This window comes from Gouania willdenowi, chromosome 17 (genome assembly GCF_900634775.1).
Source record: "Gouania willdenowi chromosome 17, fGouWil2.1, whole genome shotgun sequence".
Lineage (NCBI taxonomy): Eukaryota > Metazoa > Chordata > Actinopteri > Blenniiformes > Gobiesocidae > Gouania > Gouania willdenowi.
In genome coordinates, this window is record NC_041060.1 from 25,892,296 (window position 1) to 25,907,109 (window position 14,814).

Below are 14,814 nucleotides of genomic sequence, written 5' to 3' on the forward strand. Positions count from 1 at the left end.
AGTTGGCTTTTTAATCTCACTGTACATGTGTACAGTGACAATAAAGGCATTTTATTCAATTCTATAACACATTTTAAATAGTCTCATTTTGTAAATAAGTGGAATTAAACAGTATTTAGTGCCTCTTTAATACATTTATTTCTAAAGTTTTAATCATTTACGGTCATCTCTTTCCTTATGTGGGACCAAGACTGACCCTTGTGTTTTCAGTTCATGTTCTAATCATGTTCTAATGTGTTTTCGGTGTCAATTTGTGTAATTTCTTGTTGTTTGTTCGTTCCTACTATCATTCTGTACATTTTTCTCGTATTTCGTGTGTTTTTGTTGTGGTTTTTGTGTGCTTCTCTGTTATTTTTGTGTATTTTGTGTGTTGCTAGTATATTTCTCTCTTAGTGCATGTGTCATTTTCTGTATTTTGCTATTGTTTGTCTGTTCTTTATATTATTCATTATTATTGGGTGTGTTTTTGTTGTCGTTTTGTGAGTTGCTGATAATTTTTAGTATGATTCTAGTTTTTAACTAAAATAAACATTATAAACGAATATTTTTAATGTGATCCAAGGGCCAAATTATCAACATTCATGTCATAATTTAGAATGGGGACCAATCTTAGCATTAATGAAGAAAAAAACAAAGGGTTTGGGTGTCTTTGCTGTTGTTTTTGTATGTTTTTCTCTCATTTTTTGTTGTTTTGTGTGCTCTTCTATCATTTTTGTATATTTTGTTGTCATTTATGTTGTCTTTTAATGTTGTTGTCATGTGTGTTTTTAGTGTTGTTTTATGTGTTTTTGGAGTCATTTTGCACTTTTGTTGTTGTTGTTTTGCATTGTTTTCTATATAGTTTTGTTGCTTGATCTGTTATAAGTTATTTTGTGGGTTTCTAGTCATTTGTATATATTTTATTAATTTATTTGTAGTCAACTTGTTTGTTTGTCGCTTTTGTCCTTTTTGTGTATTTTTCTGTAATTTTGTATGTTTTTTGGAGTTATTTTTGCTGTTTTGTTTTGTTGTCGTTTTGCATTGTTTTATATGTTTATTAAATAATTTGTAGTTATCTTGTGTGTTTTTTTGTTGTTGTCCTTTTTGCACATTTTTCTGTAATTTTGTCTGTTTTTTTTTTTATTTAGGTATTTTTGTTATTTGTTTTTAGATTCATTTTGCACTTTTTTGTTGTTTTGCATTGTTTTCTGTCATTTTTGTATAGTTACTTTTGTTGGTGTTATTTTGTTGGTTTCTGAGTCATTTTTGTAGTTGTTTTGTGTATATTTTTTAATTAATTATTTTTTCGTCATCTTGTGTGTTTTTTGCTGTTGTCCCATTTTACGTATTTTTTCTGTAATTTTTTCTGTTTTTTCTGTTTTTTTTTTTTTTTTTTTGTTATTTTGAATTATTTTTGCTGTTTGGGTATTTATTTTGTGTGTGTTTGGAGTAATCTTGATCATTAACTTTGGGGGCCACACAAAATTATACCGAGGGCCGCATGTGGCCCCCGGGCCTGCAGTTGCCTATGGCTTCCCTAGTGAAACAAGTGATGGAGGAGGTTAAAGTTTCACTGGTTCATTCATTAACAGGCCTGGAGCAGTTTTCCTCTTCCGCTGTAAAACCAGCCACACACACACACACAGACACCGTACCAGGAGGGGAGGAGCTGCGGTGACGTCACGGCACCAGCAGGGCGGAGCCTCCCAACTTCACGCCCGTCGAGTTTCACCTAAGGACAGAAATGTCTTGAACTACACCTTTTAACCCATAAAAAGGCCACAGACCTGCGTTTTTTTTTTCATCAGCTCATTTTAATTTACGGTTCTTCCTGAAAATGGTAAGTTTTGTCTTTACTGCGCATGTCTGTAGCAGAATATTCTGTTCACCTGGTGCACCTGTCGAAGCTGTCAGGTAGAAACGGACACATTTCACGAACAAAAGCTCCATATACACACTTAGAGCAAGTTGACTGCTGTTAGCTTCTCACAGCTACTCTGTGTTGCTTTTAATTCGTTTATCATTCGCATAATGTTGCTTTGAAGGACAGTCGGAAGTAGGTACGGAGTGCTGCATTGTTTCCACGGTCAAACAGGTTCCGTCATTTTCTGTTGAGTCACGTTTTACTGGCACTTCAACACTTTGCATATGGCCTGTGATAATTTGGGAAAGTACCTGCAAAGATACTCTTTAAAGGCTTCACATTTTTGTTAATTGACAGCTTTTACTTCCCTTAGTCTAGTTTAAATTTTGGTATTTATTAGTACAGTGGATAAACTGGTCTGATATGTTCTCTCTGAGACACCCGTAGGCTAAAGAAACTGTTAAATATTACATTAAAAACAAACAACTGCACTCAGCTTCTTCTTGATCTAATCTCTGGCCTTATATGGATAATAATAATAATAATAATAATAATAATAATAATAATAATAATAAAGTACATTGGTCTACAGAAATGTGATTTTTCTAATCCAGGAGTGTCAAACTCAAACTACAATAAAATGAGTGATTTCAACATTATCGTGCCATAGTTTGCATTTCAACGTAAACATAAAATACAAAATCAGTAAGAAACCGACCATGTCCTAACAATAAGGGATAAATATCAGTCCTAACAGGCTCTTCATTTTACATTTCCTAGATTTTGTGACCAATTTCTATTTAACTAAGGGAAATATGAGTCATTTGAGGAAAATGTAAAGATTTTTTTTTAACCGTTTACCATTAAAATAAAAGTAAAAAAAAAAGAAATAATTCATCCTTTATCTTGATCCTCTATCTATCCTTAATTTATCCTTTATACCTATCTTTATTATTCGTACTGTTACTGGCTTGTTTTGTTTTTTCTGTTCTGCGAGTCAAACTCCCTGTGCTGTTTTTTAAAACTGTACTTGGCAATATAATCTTTTCTGAGTCTAAAAACAACTGCAATCACGTGATATAAGCACCGAGAAAACTGTGAGCACCTGCAAATATTGTTGAGTTTCATTTACACAATGATTCATGTTTTCTCTGTCATTGTTGCACTTTCCTGCGGGCCTAATTGGATGCTCCAAAGGGCCAGATTTGGCCCCCGGGCCATGAATTTGACATATGTGGTCGAATCCAAGGGCCACATTATCAACCATAATGCCAGCATTTGGAATAATGACCAGTCTGAGCTTTAACACAGGAGAGAACAAAGGCTTTTTGTTATCATTTAGTACATTTTTCTACAATTTTGTGTGTTTTTGTTGTTGTTTTTGCTTTTCAAATTTGTTTCGTGTTTTTTTTCTCTCATTTTGCATGTCTGTTGTTTTGGGGTAATTTTGTTGTTATTTGGCATGTTTTTGTAGTGATCTTGTGTGGTTTGAGAGTGAATTTGTGCATTTTTGTTGTCATACATTAGTTTTTGAATTCATTGTGTGTGTTTTTGGAGTCATTAGTATATTTTTCTGTATTTTTCTAGTATTGTGTGTTTTGGGAATATTTTGTGCATTTTTTGTTACCATACTGTGTTTTTGTAGTCATTTTTTTCTTTAGTATTGAGTTTTGTTTTGTTTGTTTTTTGAGTCATCTTTAGTCTTCAAATTACATGTGTCAAACTCGAGGCCTGGGGGCCAAATCTGGCCCTTTAGAGCAGAAGTGGGCAACTTCTGTCACAGCGGGGAGCCACAAAAATATGTTTGTTTGACCAAAGGGCCACATAAACAACATTCATGTCAGCATTTAGAATAATGACCAATCTGAGCTTTAAAACAGAAAAGAACGAATAGTTTTTTATAGTCATTTTGTGTTTTTCTTACCATATTTTTTGTATGTTTTTTTTGTCTTGCTTGTTATGATTGCATTTTGTGCACTTCTGTTGTCTTTTTGTGCATTTTCCTGTAAAATGTATGTTTTTGAGTCATATTGTGTATTTTTGTTGTCATTTTGCTTGTTTGTTAGTACTGTGGATTTGGGTAGTTTTTTTGTGTATTTTTCTTTTCTTTTTGTGTACTTTTGTTTTCATTCTATTTTTAAGTAATTTTGTGTGTTATTTGGAGTAATTTTGTATATTAATGTTGACTATTTTCAGTTTTTTCTTGTCTTTTACTGTATTTTTCTGCGAGGTCGTAATTCTTTGTATTTTTTTTAAAATGTTTTCTTGTTTTTGTTTTGTGTATTTTTCTGTCATTTTGTACGTTTACTTTGAGGGCCGCCAGTTGCCCGTGTGTAAATTACAAATAATTCTCAGCACCTCCAAATACACACATTTAATGAAACTTTACAATATGTGCAGGCCTCACACTTTGTGTGTTTATATCACATAAAATAATTTTTAATTGTGGAAAGAATTCTTAAAAAAAAAAGAAAAAAAATCAAACGTCTGCAATATGCCCAACCTATTCTGCTGTATTTTCCACAAAATAGATCAAACTTCATCACAAAATCAAGGAAATGTAATTGAAGATTCTGAAAATAGATGTCATTAGAGAACAGTGAATTCATTAGGGAAAAGGAAGTGTCAAAGGACCAATACTTTGTGCTCATAAAGGGATGGACAGGGTCAGCAACAATCCGCAGGCACGGTTAGGGATTAAATAAAGCTCATTTCATACCAAGTGCCCCAAACACCTCCAATGCAATGTTTGCAATGCAGGATTCATTTATTTGTGCTGTTTATATCAATTATATAATTTCACTCTGGAATTTTTAAGTATTGCTGATAAAATTCTATTTGTTGAAGAGTAACTAAACCTTGAGGTTTTGGCTGGAAATTCAAAAGGCACCTTGATTATGGGCGGGGCTCCTGGATCAGTTAAGACACGCCCAGTCTCTTCTATAACTTCTCCAAAGAACAATCTATGCTATGCTAACTAGCTATTCAATACACACTCACTATACCTGTCTGTTCACAAGTCTCTCAATCAAACCGACTCACCACAGATTGAAGAGTGTACAGGTGCTTGTTTCTATTGAAGGGGCGGGGCTAACATGATGTAATGTGATGAAGGAAGCCACTAAAATGTCACAAATCACCATTCTCAGCCAATAGGAAAATATAATTGTAATAGCTGGGTTTCAACCAGTAGAGGGCAGTCACTCTTACATTTTTACACACAAAATATGCCAAATTTTAGTACTTTGACTAAAATGTCAAAAGTGGGACTAGGATCAATCAATAACATTTCTTCATACACAAATACATTAGTTTTTAGCAGAGACAAACAGTGGTTTGGGGTTTAGTCTCTCTTTCAATAGATTGTATTGCTTGGTTTATTTTAGTGGACTAAAATTGTTTGGTATTTGCTTGTTATTTTAGTCGACTAAAATTGCTTGGTATTTTAGTGGACTAAATTTGTTTGGTATTTGCTTGTAATTTTAGTCGACTAAAATTAAAACAAATCAGATGGCTAAATCTAAAAAGAATTTTAGTCAAAAAACTAAAACTAAATAAAAATGTCTTGTCAAAATGAACAATAATAACTGAATAAATGAAACCATTATATTCTATTCAAACAGAAGACTAAAATAATCTTGCTGTAATTATATGTTTAATGTCGTCAGGACACTGAGGGATTAATATATGTCATTGATTGCTTGAGTTGTGTGTGTGCGTCTTGTGAGCGCTTGTCCTCATTGAGGCCCCGCCTTCCTCTCACTTCTCCAACCATGTTGTGTCTGCTCCGTCAGATGCGCTTCCTGCTACTGTTCAGTCGCCAGGGGAGGCTGCGTCTGCAGAAGTGGTTCACACCCATGATGGACAGAGAGAAGAAGAAGATCATCAGGGACATGACCACTATGGTGTTGTCCCGACAACCACGGACCTGCAACTTCATGCAGTGGAAAGACTTGAAGATTATTTACAAGAGGTGGGACTTTACCCCAGATGTATGTTGCATTATTACACGTGACTGTTTTCTTCTTGGTATTGAAATTAATTGTGTATGAAAATGAAATTGTATTTTATATTTAATGAAATTGATGATGCTCTTCTTTTCAGGTATGCAAGCCTTTATTTCTGCTTAGCAATAGAGAGCCAGGAAAATGAGCTGTTAGCCCTGGAGGTTATTCACCGCTATGTGGAGCTGCTGGACAAATACTTTGGCAATGTACTTCAACTCTTTCATCATCATTTTAAAACTGTTTCAAATTCAAGTTATGATGCGATTGTTTTATTTGTGACATCTTTTGATTGGTTTAAACCAGTGGTTCTCAAACTTTTTAGGCTCAAGTCCCCCATTTCTCTTATTTCTTAATCCAAGTACCCCATTTGTCAGACTATGACATTTTGCTTAAAAAACTATTGAAAAACAACTATAGAGCATTAATGATGGAATGAAGCAGTGATGACACACATTAGAATATAATTGTATAAATAAGTGGAAAGAAAAGAAAATATTTAGTGCAGTGGTTCCACACCCTTTTTGGACCATGACCCCATTTTGATATCAAGAATTTCTGGTGACCCCAAAGACATTTTTTTTCCTATGCTGCTCAGAGTTTTACCGCATTCACTTTGATTGACAGTCCTTGCTCCAGGAAGTAGAAGCCTATTGGCTGGGCGCACTCGGCAATTGTTTCCATTTGCATAGGGGTCCATAGGACGAAGGAGGGACTTATTTACATTAAAGTATATGAATGACTACCGGCAGTAGACCATAGTAGTAGACATTTCGGACTGCTTTTAATGTATAGTCATTTTAATGTAAAGCCATTTTAATGTATAGCCATTTTTAATGTATAGCCATTTTATCTTGTAGTCAACCTATTATTTACTTAAGTCTATGCCTCTGTGTTTTTTACTTATTGTTTATCTCTGTAAAGCGTCTGTGAGCACTGTAAAAGCGCTATACAAATAAAATGTATTATTATTATTATTATTATTATAGTAAAATACTAGTTAGCTATTTTTTTTGCATTTCAAAAGAATGAAACATAAACAGATTTTTCAGAAACTCAGGATATCAGCTTTAAATTTGTTTTGTTTTGATTTTAAAGGGACAGTATCATGAAAAATTCCCTTTGTAATGGTTTTGCTACAGTTATATATATATATATATATATATATATACACACTGTTAGCCTCATTCAAAGGGCCAACATTTTGTAAAAAGTAAACTTCAAACGGGAGAATTGTATTTTTCTCGCATTGTGACATCATATGTGGAAACTCCTCCTCCTACCCTACATATGAATGTGAGCTCCTCCCTCTCAGACTACCTCACAGCTAAAACAGACATAATAAAGCAGGTTGATATTACAGTTAAAGTTCCACTTTTGGTAGCTGTTATACCACCTTGCATCGCCTTTATGGGATGATCTGACGTGTTTATGACCCAATGCAATGCAGTGGTTGGACAAAACAATGGACTATTGACAAATGAAGATGGGTGAAAATAAAATAGCATAATACTGGACCTTTAAAAACATTTATAATAATGAAAACATTGCAAAAATCAATTGAAATTTTTCAGAAATTTCAAGCAACACCATTTAAACTCCAGGCGACTCCACACGGTAGTTTCTCTCTCTCTCTCTCTCTCTCTCTCTCTCTCTCTCTCTCTCTCTCTCTCTCTCTCTCTCTCTCTCTCTCTCTCTCTCTCTCTCTCTCTCTCTCTCTCTCTCTCTCTCTCTCTCTCTCTCTCTCTCTCTCTCTCTCTCTCTCTCTCTCTCTCTCGTGCCATTGCGTACCCCCGTTTAAGAACCATTGGTTTAAACTGTGTGAACACTGTAGGTTCGTTGATGAAACCACATCATGCCTCTTCCCCAGGTGTGTGAGTTGGACATAATCTTTAACTTTGAGAAGGCCTATTTTATCCTGGATGAGTTTCTAATGGGCGGAGAGATACAGGAAACCTCTAAACAGATTGTGAACCGCTCCATCGACGCCTCGGACATGTTACAGGAGGTGAGACCATCTCAGATTGCCACAACAAAAGTTGCCATTTGCATCAAACTCAAGAGTGTGGCATGAATCAGCGTATCTAGACATATTTTAGATTGAATTACCGTTGTGTGGTGCTGGGAGTGAATCTAAATTGTGTGATATTTAAATGCACAGTTGTGTGTGTGTGTGTGTGTGTGTGTGTGAGCTAGTCAGCATCATGTAGTTGGTTAAATTAACAGCGGTGTGTGTGATCTTAAAGCTATAAGGCATGTTAGTTGTTGCTTCTTGTTTTTGAAGTACTATGTTTTTGTTGATTCTCATTGCTCCTTCTCTTTCTTCTCTCGCTTTCTTCTCTCTCTCTCTCTCAGCTGGTCTTATTGCGAGGGAGAGACAGATTTTTTTTTTTTTTTTCGTGACAATCTAAGCGTTTGGCTCATGGTTTCCGCTCACCAATTAGGCTAATGGCTTTGTGTGGTAAAGTAGTGTAACCAGGTGTGTTATGCGCTTTGGAGCAGGGCCGGCACTAACGCTTTTAGATCTAAAGTTGAACACTGTGCAGTGTAGCCTTCTGTTCATTGTTTTACCGTTATCGCTTCAGGATGACAGCAGTGAGTGGTATGAGGTGCAGCTGTTTGGATGACCTTGAATATGGACAGAAGGTTAGATGTTCTGCTTATGTTAGTTACCTACAGTGTGTTGGTGCGCTCAGGCGATGCGACTCTGTGTGTGTGTGTGTGTGTGTGTGTGTGTGTGTGTGTGTGTGTGTGTGAGTGAATATTCATTGTATTACTGCAATGTCGCACACCCTGACTCAAATATGAATTTCTCACATTACCATTCCACAGACTCTGGAGGAGTATATGAGCAAACCAGCATTTTAACACAACTGGAGCACAGAGGACTCGCCGTGCCAGATGTTCTGGATAGGAGATGTTTTAATATGAGTCTGCTCGACCCTTTTTTTTTTTTTTTTTTTTTAATGCAGAGATTAAAAAAAATGTATTTGGTTACTTATTCATTTACATTTTTACTACTAGTCATTAATTAAAGTGTGAAGAGAAATAAATATATTGCAAAGTAAATAATATTGCATTCAATGTTAAATTATGAATCATTAGTGTAAAGTAGAAAATATCACTTTGTTGTTTTAAATGAGTGACACTAACTGATTTATCAATGATTGTGACAAATTCATTACCCTTTTTTTCTTCTTTTTCATGATTTTACATAAAGGTGTGTGCGTGTGTGACTATTTTTTTTTAGAAGAAAAACTTGTTTGAGTGTGTTTTTTTTATATTGTGTATTTTATGTTATCATTAAAAAAAGGTCATTTTTGATAAAATGTCTCTCTTTGACAACTTATTCTAATTATTTTTTTCCTCATTATAGCTATAATATATCTAATAACCTAACCTTGTGTTCTGTGTATTATTAGATTTCTATTAATAAGTCTACACAGCTCAGCAAGGAGAAAAATAATAGCGCTGATGCTTTATTCATCTGTGATTGATCACACATTGTTGAACATGTACAAAATGGTTTAAAAATGAGCTTACATTGCACAATCACTGTTAGGCCAACAATACAGAGCTTCGCAGTATGAAAGGGTTGGAAGGCAGGCGACAGTCTGATATTTTAGACTTGGAAAATATACCCATAATAAGAACATTGAACCCACTAACCCTGAATATATCACGAGTCACAACAACACTCGTTCTGATCTCGGCGCAGAAAACTCATCACACTTCAATAGTTCAGTTTTCATTAGACTTTGTTATTAACGGTTTTTTTTCTCCTCCCATATATGTATGTAAATACTTGACATAGATGTAAAATAGCCATTTTCTTTAACCACATCTTGATTGATTATAATTGAAAATATTGGACTGTCTATGAACAACATTGATGCAAACAATTGTAACATTCCATAGATATTTCACAAGACAGATTTAATTTAGTCTTGATTGAAATTAGTCAATTTGTAATATAGTGACAAATGGTTCAAGATGAGGATTGTGTTGCTTCATTAGGTGCACCTTCACACACGTGATATATTTTCATAATGTTCTTGCAGCAAGTAGGGACTTAAAATTCTATTATGTACCTATTAGGTTGCTATAGTTCATTTTAGTTAGGGTGATATTAGTAATACCGCAGCTATAGTGTTTTAAATAGAAATTTGTAAACTAGATCACGTCCACCAAAGTTTATTTAGGAGTGTAAATACTATATTCATGGTGTGAAGCAGCAGCTCACATCCCAGCTGCAGCTTTTTCAGGACGGACTTTCTCTTCGTTGACGGTTTGAGGAGCAGATGTTTTGGCTGCCATCTCTGTAGGCTCCACTTTCTCCTCCTCTGCCACCTCTGCCTCCCTCTTCACCATGGATCTCCTGTCGGCGTCAGCCTGGTCCAGGTAGTCCTTGACGGCCCTCTCGTACTGCTCGTAGGGGAACTGGCCCCTCAGCTGGGCCTGGGTGTCCCTCTTGGAGATGCCGTTGGGGTACTCGGTGAGGATCTTGGCAGCCAGGTAAGTGGTCACCTCATCCTCCACGTCACCATCACCTTCGTCGTCATCTGCACTGTCAGCCTGGCGTTTCAGTGGCATCTTGTTGAGCTCAGACAGAAACAAGTTCTCCCTTCGCCCAGAGGGAGCTGGGATTTTCACTGGACCTGGACTGGCACCTGCATTGGAAACCACTGGGATCCTGTCAGATGATTGTGGGGTCTTCAATGGCCTTTGGACAACGGGATACTGATTACTGATGGTCTCCACTCCAATGATGTCTAAAAAGTCCTCTCTGTCCATGTCTTCAGGCGCAGGCTTGCTCTTCAGAGGCAGTCTGTGACTGAAGTAACGGATCTTGGGGGTTTGGCCGGTGGTGTAGCGAGATGCGGTCTGGGGGTCTCGGTGAAGCTTTCTGAGCTCCTCGGTGAGCAGCATGTCGATCAGGTCCTGTGGTGGGACGTGGAGCTTCAAAGAGAGCCCCAGCAATTCCTTCACAGTCCGAGGATCCACGATGGAAGGCCTGATCAGCCTCTTCCTCTGCTCGCCAGTCTGATCCCTCTTCTGTGTCTGGTCGCTCATCTCCAGGACCTTTAGGAGGTAGTAATCAACCAGTTTGGTGTCGTCAGCGGCCTCCTCCTGGTCCTGGTCAGCTTGGCGTTGCATCTCCTCCCTCTCTGAATCCTCCTGCTCTTCCAGAGCTCGTTCCATTTCTTCGTGGCTCCTGTTGACCATCTCTTCTGTTTCCTGGCGCTCCTCCATGGGTACCCAATCCTCTCCTCCTGCCACATCCTCATATGCTGGGTTTTTCATGGACATCCCATCCTCTTCATCATCATCCTCATCATCATCCTCCCCGAACGCCCCCCTCTTGTTCGGTCCTAGAGAAGACATCCTCCCTAGCTCATCAAAGATGGAGCGCAGGTTGGCCAGGCTCTGGGGTGTGTACTGCTCATCCAGGTCCTCCGTGGCCCGTTTGGAGGCTTCTGTGTTCTCCTCATCCTCAAACATCAGCGGGTACTTCTTGTGAGGTCTGGGGTAGTTACTGTAGTCTGCCGGTGAGCCCTCGGGCACCTCGGTGTCTTTGGTGCGGTGCCGGTGCGTGCGGCGGTCGTTACGAGTCGCCGTCGACGGCATCAGCTTGGCGTCTTTATCCATCTGGTCCTGGAGGGACCTGAGCAGCGCCTTCATCAGGTGGTCTGCGGTAATGTCCGGTCTCTGTCTTTCTCCGGGAGTCCCGTCCTGCTGCGTGGCCAGCTGGAGCAGGACTTTAAACTTCTCTACCTCGTCATAATCCACGGGATCAGGTCTGCCCCCGTTCCGCTGTTTCAGGTTCTCTATGTACTCCAGGGCTTTCATCAGATCGGAGCCGGGCGGGCTCTCTCCCTCCCCGCCCCGGAGACGGTAGTGCCGGGGAAGAGACGCCGTCTGCACGGAGCATCCGTGGAGCAGGAAGGCGAGCAGGACCACGGCTCCCAGCGTGGGCAACTTGTGGTGGAAATGCAGCATTATAGGAGGCGATTTAATACCTGTCATTAAAAAGAAGAAAAAATATAATATAATATAAAGAGGACGATATTTTAACACACTGTGTCAAAGCTGTGTTGCAGAAATAGGTTACAATATAAACGATGTCTAAACGAGGCGCTGCAAATTGAATAATTCGATGCTGTGCGTAAAAGGATGCATTCACATCACTGGATGAGTCACTCCCTGCGTTGTTATGGGCAACCATAGCATCCCATTTCCTCCAGACTACACCTATAAGCTCTGATTTATTAAAAGCCTATACATTTATTACACTTTTGTCAAAATCACATCTGAATGTAAACACTGCGCACAACAGACACATTTGGGTACAGTAGCAACACCACATATACATGACAGAATTTACACACGCAGACAGCTATTAAAAAACAACAACAAAGAAACAATTATGTTGTAGGTTATAGGTTTATATGTTAACCAGAGCGCGGGGATGGTTCCAATGTGTAATAAAACAAAGTGTTTACCTTTGGAGATGAAGCTCAGGCAGCAGTGTAGGTGTGGAGCATCTCTGGTGAAGCGGTGCTGTTCTTCTGTTTTCAGCACTTGGACAGCTCCCTTTGGTTATATGAGGCAACACCTGACCACCGCGTCATCACACAACGCACGCAATAGCCGCTCCTCAAAAACCATATCAATGATTCAGAGCTTATCATATGGTATACTAAAGACGTGTGGTTAAAAATAGCTCCCATGCTGTGTGTCGTTTGGCAAACTGAAAGCCCACAGGTCTCTTAAAAATCATGATCATCAGGCTTTGAAAGCTACACATTTATACAGATATTGTTTCTTTGAGGATAACATGACTTTATCTCCTTTTTTTTACTGAATTAAAAAAAAAGCATAAAACAATAGCAAAATAAAAAAAATCATTTTCATCTGAAAAGATCCTCATGTACCTAAAAAATGCTATTTTTAACCATATCTGTGCATGGATTTGGACAATCTGTACCACTTTGTGTGTGGCAACAGAAGAGTTAAACCCTCCAGCGATGACTCACAGGCTAAAACCACTGTGGAGATGCTGTCGCAGTTCAGCGCTCTCTCTCTCTCTTTCTCTCTCTCTCTCTCTCTCTCTCTCTTTCTCTCTCTCTTCCTTTTCTTTTCACCGCTGACAGAGATGGTGATAAACACCTTTCTGTTGACCAGAGGCCAAAGCTTCATCGTGCCAAGGGTTGACTAGATAAAGAGGGCCGTAACAAAGTTCACAGTGAGATCAGGAATCTGACCATCACACAATGACGTGTTTTCCATGGTCATAGAACACTCTTATTATGGCAGATACTTTTAAAGCAAGTAAACTGCTGCCCATTCTGCACAGCTCTGTCCGTCTGCTGGGCGTGGGCCTTGGCTCCGCTGCTGGGGTCTCGGGCGGGGGGCTTTCTGGGCCCTCTCGGGGGGTTGGGTGCTTGGGTGTGCTGGGGGGGGGATGCTGGCGGGGGGCCTTGGGGTTGGGGGTTGGGGTCGGTGGCGGGATGCGCTGGGTGCTCGGCTGCTTGGGGCTTCCTCGGATGTGTGTGTGGGGGGCGGTGGCTGCCTCTCGGCCTGGGATCTTGGGGGCGTCTGGGGGGCCTGGGACTCCCTGCCCCACTCTTTCTGCTGGCCTGGCTGCATCTGCGGCCCCGGGGCAGTTACCTGGGTTTGAGGTAGCGGTTTTTGCACATATACTGGTCTACGATGCACTGGCACGTCTTGGGATGTGGGATAAAACTCATACTGGGCTTAACTTTAGACACGTTAATCCATAATACCTGCTTTAGGTACTACCACTCACTCCTTCCCCCTGTCCACAGCCACCACCATTATAGCTAAGCTTCACACTTGTCACTATACTGGTTTGATTGCACAACATAATAAGCACAATATGTTCTACAACTTCACATCTCACTCTCACTGTAGGATAATCTATTATTCCCCACCCTTTCTATTTCCTATACTTGAGTCTTTCCTCCCTGCTCCCTTCTAATTTTAAAGAAGGAAACTTCTGCACTTAAATCATTATCTGATGTATTTAGATCTTGAGGCGAGCCCCCAACTGTAGTGATGGTTTTGAATGAAATAATACGGAGTCGAGTTGAAAGGGTTGCAGGTCAGATGTGGACACACAGGGTTTATCTGGTCAAAGGGTTTTTAGGGGCAGACCGGTCCGGGATTCAAAGTTTTTAGTGTGTGTCCAAGGAATCTGTAGTTGTTCTGTGCTCTCAGGGTTTTTGTATGCTGCTGATAGCGCAAAGCATAACAATGACCGAGTCTCTGAGAAGAGGCCTTGGCAAATGTTATCAGTACGGCTTAGGGCAGTTTGACCAGAACTGACCAGGAGAGATTCTGTAATCACATATCAATTATTATGACATGACACCTGTCATTAGCATGAATAAGGTGTCATGAAGGCTGTCATTAAGTGTTGTTTGGTAAATAATGACACCTTTGGAGCTATGTTGGCATTTTTTTGTATTAGGTGGAGGGATCTAGTGGGGTTAGGTTCTGGGGTTAGGGTGATGGTAACGAAACCTATATAGGGTTTTAATCACACACAATATTAATAGATGTGTCCTGGATGTGGTGCTTTTATTAAGACTTGGATATTGTTGTGAATTTTAAAGTCACGTGTGAATGTGCATGATTCCTTTGTATGACACTCTAATCTTCTTTTCAATCAGTCAGTAATGCTACATTTGTCACATCTACTGTGTTTACTTCCTCCCTCTGTGTGGAAACCTCACACAATTAATTAGGATGCAGCAGCTGCTTTGCTCAGATGTCGATCAAATCCAAGGCTTTGAACGATATCAACCCAATGGTGGCTCGTATGCGTCACCACCAGGGTGGAACAACGCACATTTGCCCTGTCAGTTGTAAATACACACACACAAGCTGTCTCCCACAGATGTATCTCTAGAGTTTTTGTCGTGGTGTCAGATTTCAAGCTTT

The 14,814-nt window shown here is 39.2% G+C and overlaps 2 protein-coding genes across 3 annotated transcripts; one reads left to right on the plus strand and one right to left on the minus strand.

Annotated features, from left to right (window-relative positions):
- Positions 1-1,660: 1,660 nt before the first annotated feature.
- ap1s3b (adaptor related protein complex 1 subunit sigma 3b) lies at positions 1,661-9,048 on the plus strand. Of its 2 annotated transcripts, XM_028472875.1 has the most exons (6): positions 1,661-1,819; positions 5,638-5,816; positions 5,948-6,056; positions 7,718-7,855; positions 8,433-8,493; positions 8,680-9,046. In XM_028472875.1, exons 1-5 carry the CDS (start codon positions 1,817-1,819, stop codon positions 8,472-8,474), a joined length of 471 nt encoding a protein of 156 aa, XP_028328676.1. In that variant the 5' UTR covers positions 1,661-1,816; the 3' UTR covers positions 8,475-8,493; positions 8,680-9,046. The 2 variants fall into 2 exon arrangements, with proteins under 2 accessions (XP_028328676.1, XP_028328675.1); XM_028472874.1 differs by lacking the exons at positions 1,661-1,819; positions 8,433-8,493 and having other exon boundaries at positions 5,617-5,816; positions 8,680-9,048.
- A 246-nt stretch (positions 9,049-9,294) lies between these two features.
- Positions 9,295-12,505, minus strand: scg2b (secretogranin II b). The gene is made up of 2 exons (XM_028472872.1): positions 12,351-12,505; positions 9,295-11,867 (listed from the first exon to the last, which is right to left on the minus strand). Exon 2 carries the CDS (start codon positions 11,845-11,847, stop codon positions 10,087-10,089), a length of 1,761 nt encoding a protein of 586 aa, XP_028328673.1. The 5' UTR covers positions 11,848-11,867; positions 12,351-12,505; the 3' UTR covers positions 9,295-10,086.
- Between the last annotated feature and the right edge of the window lie 2,309 nt (positions 12,506-14,814).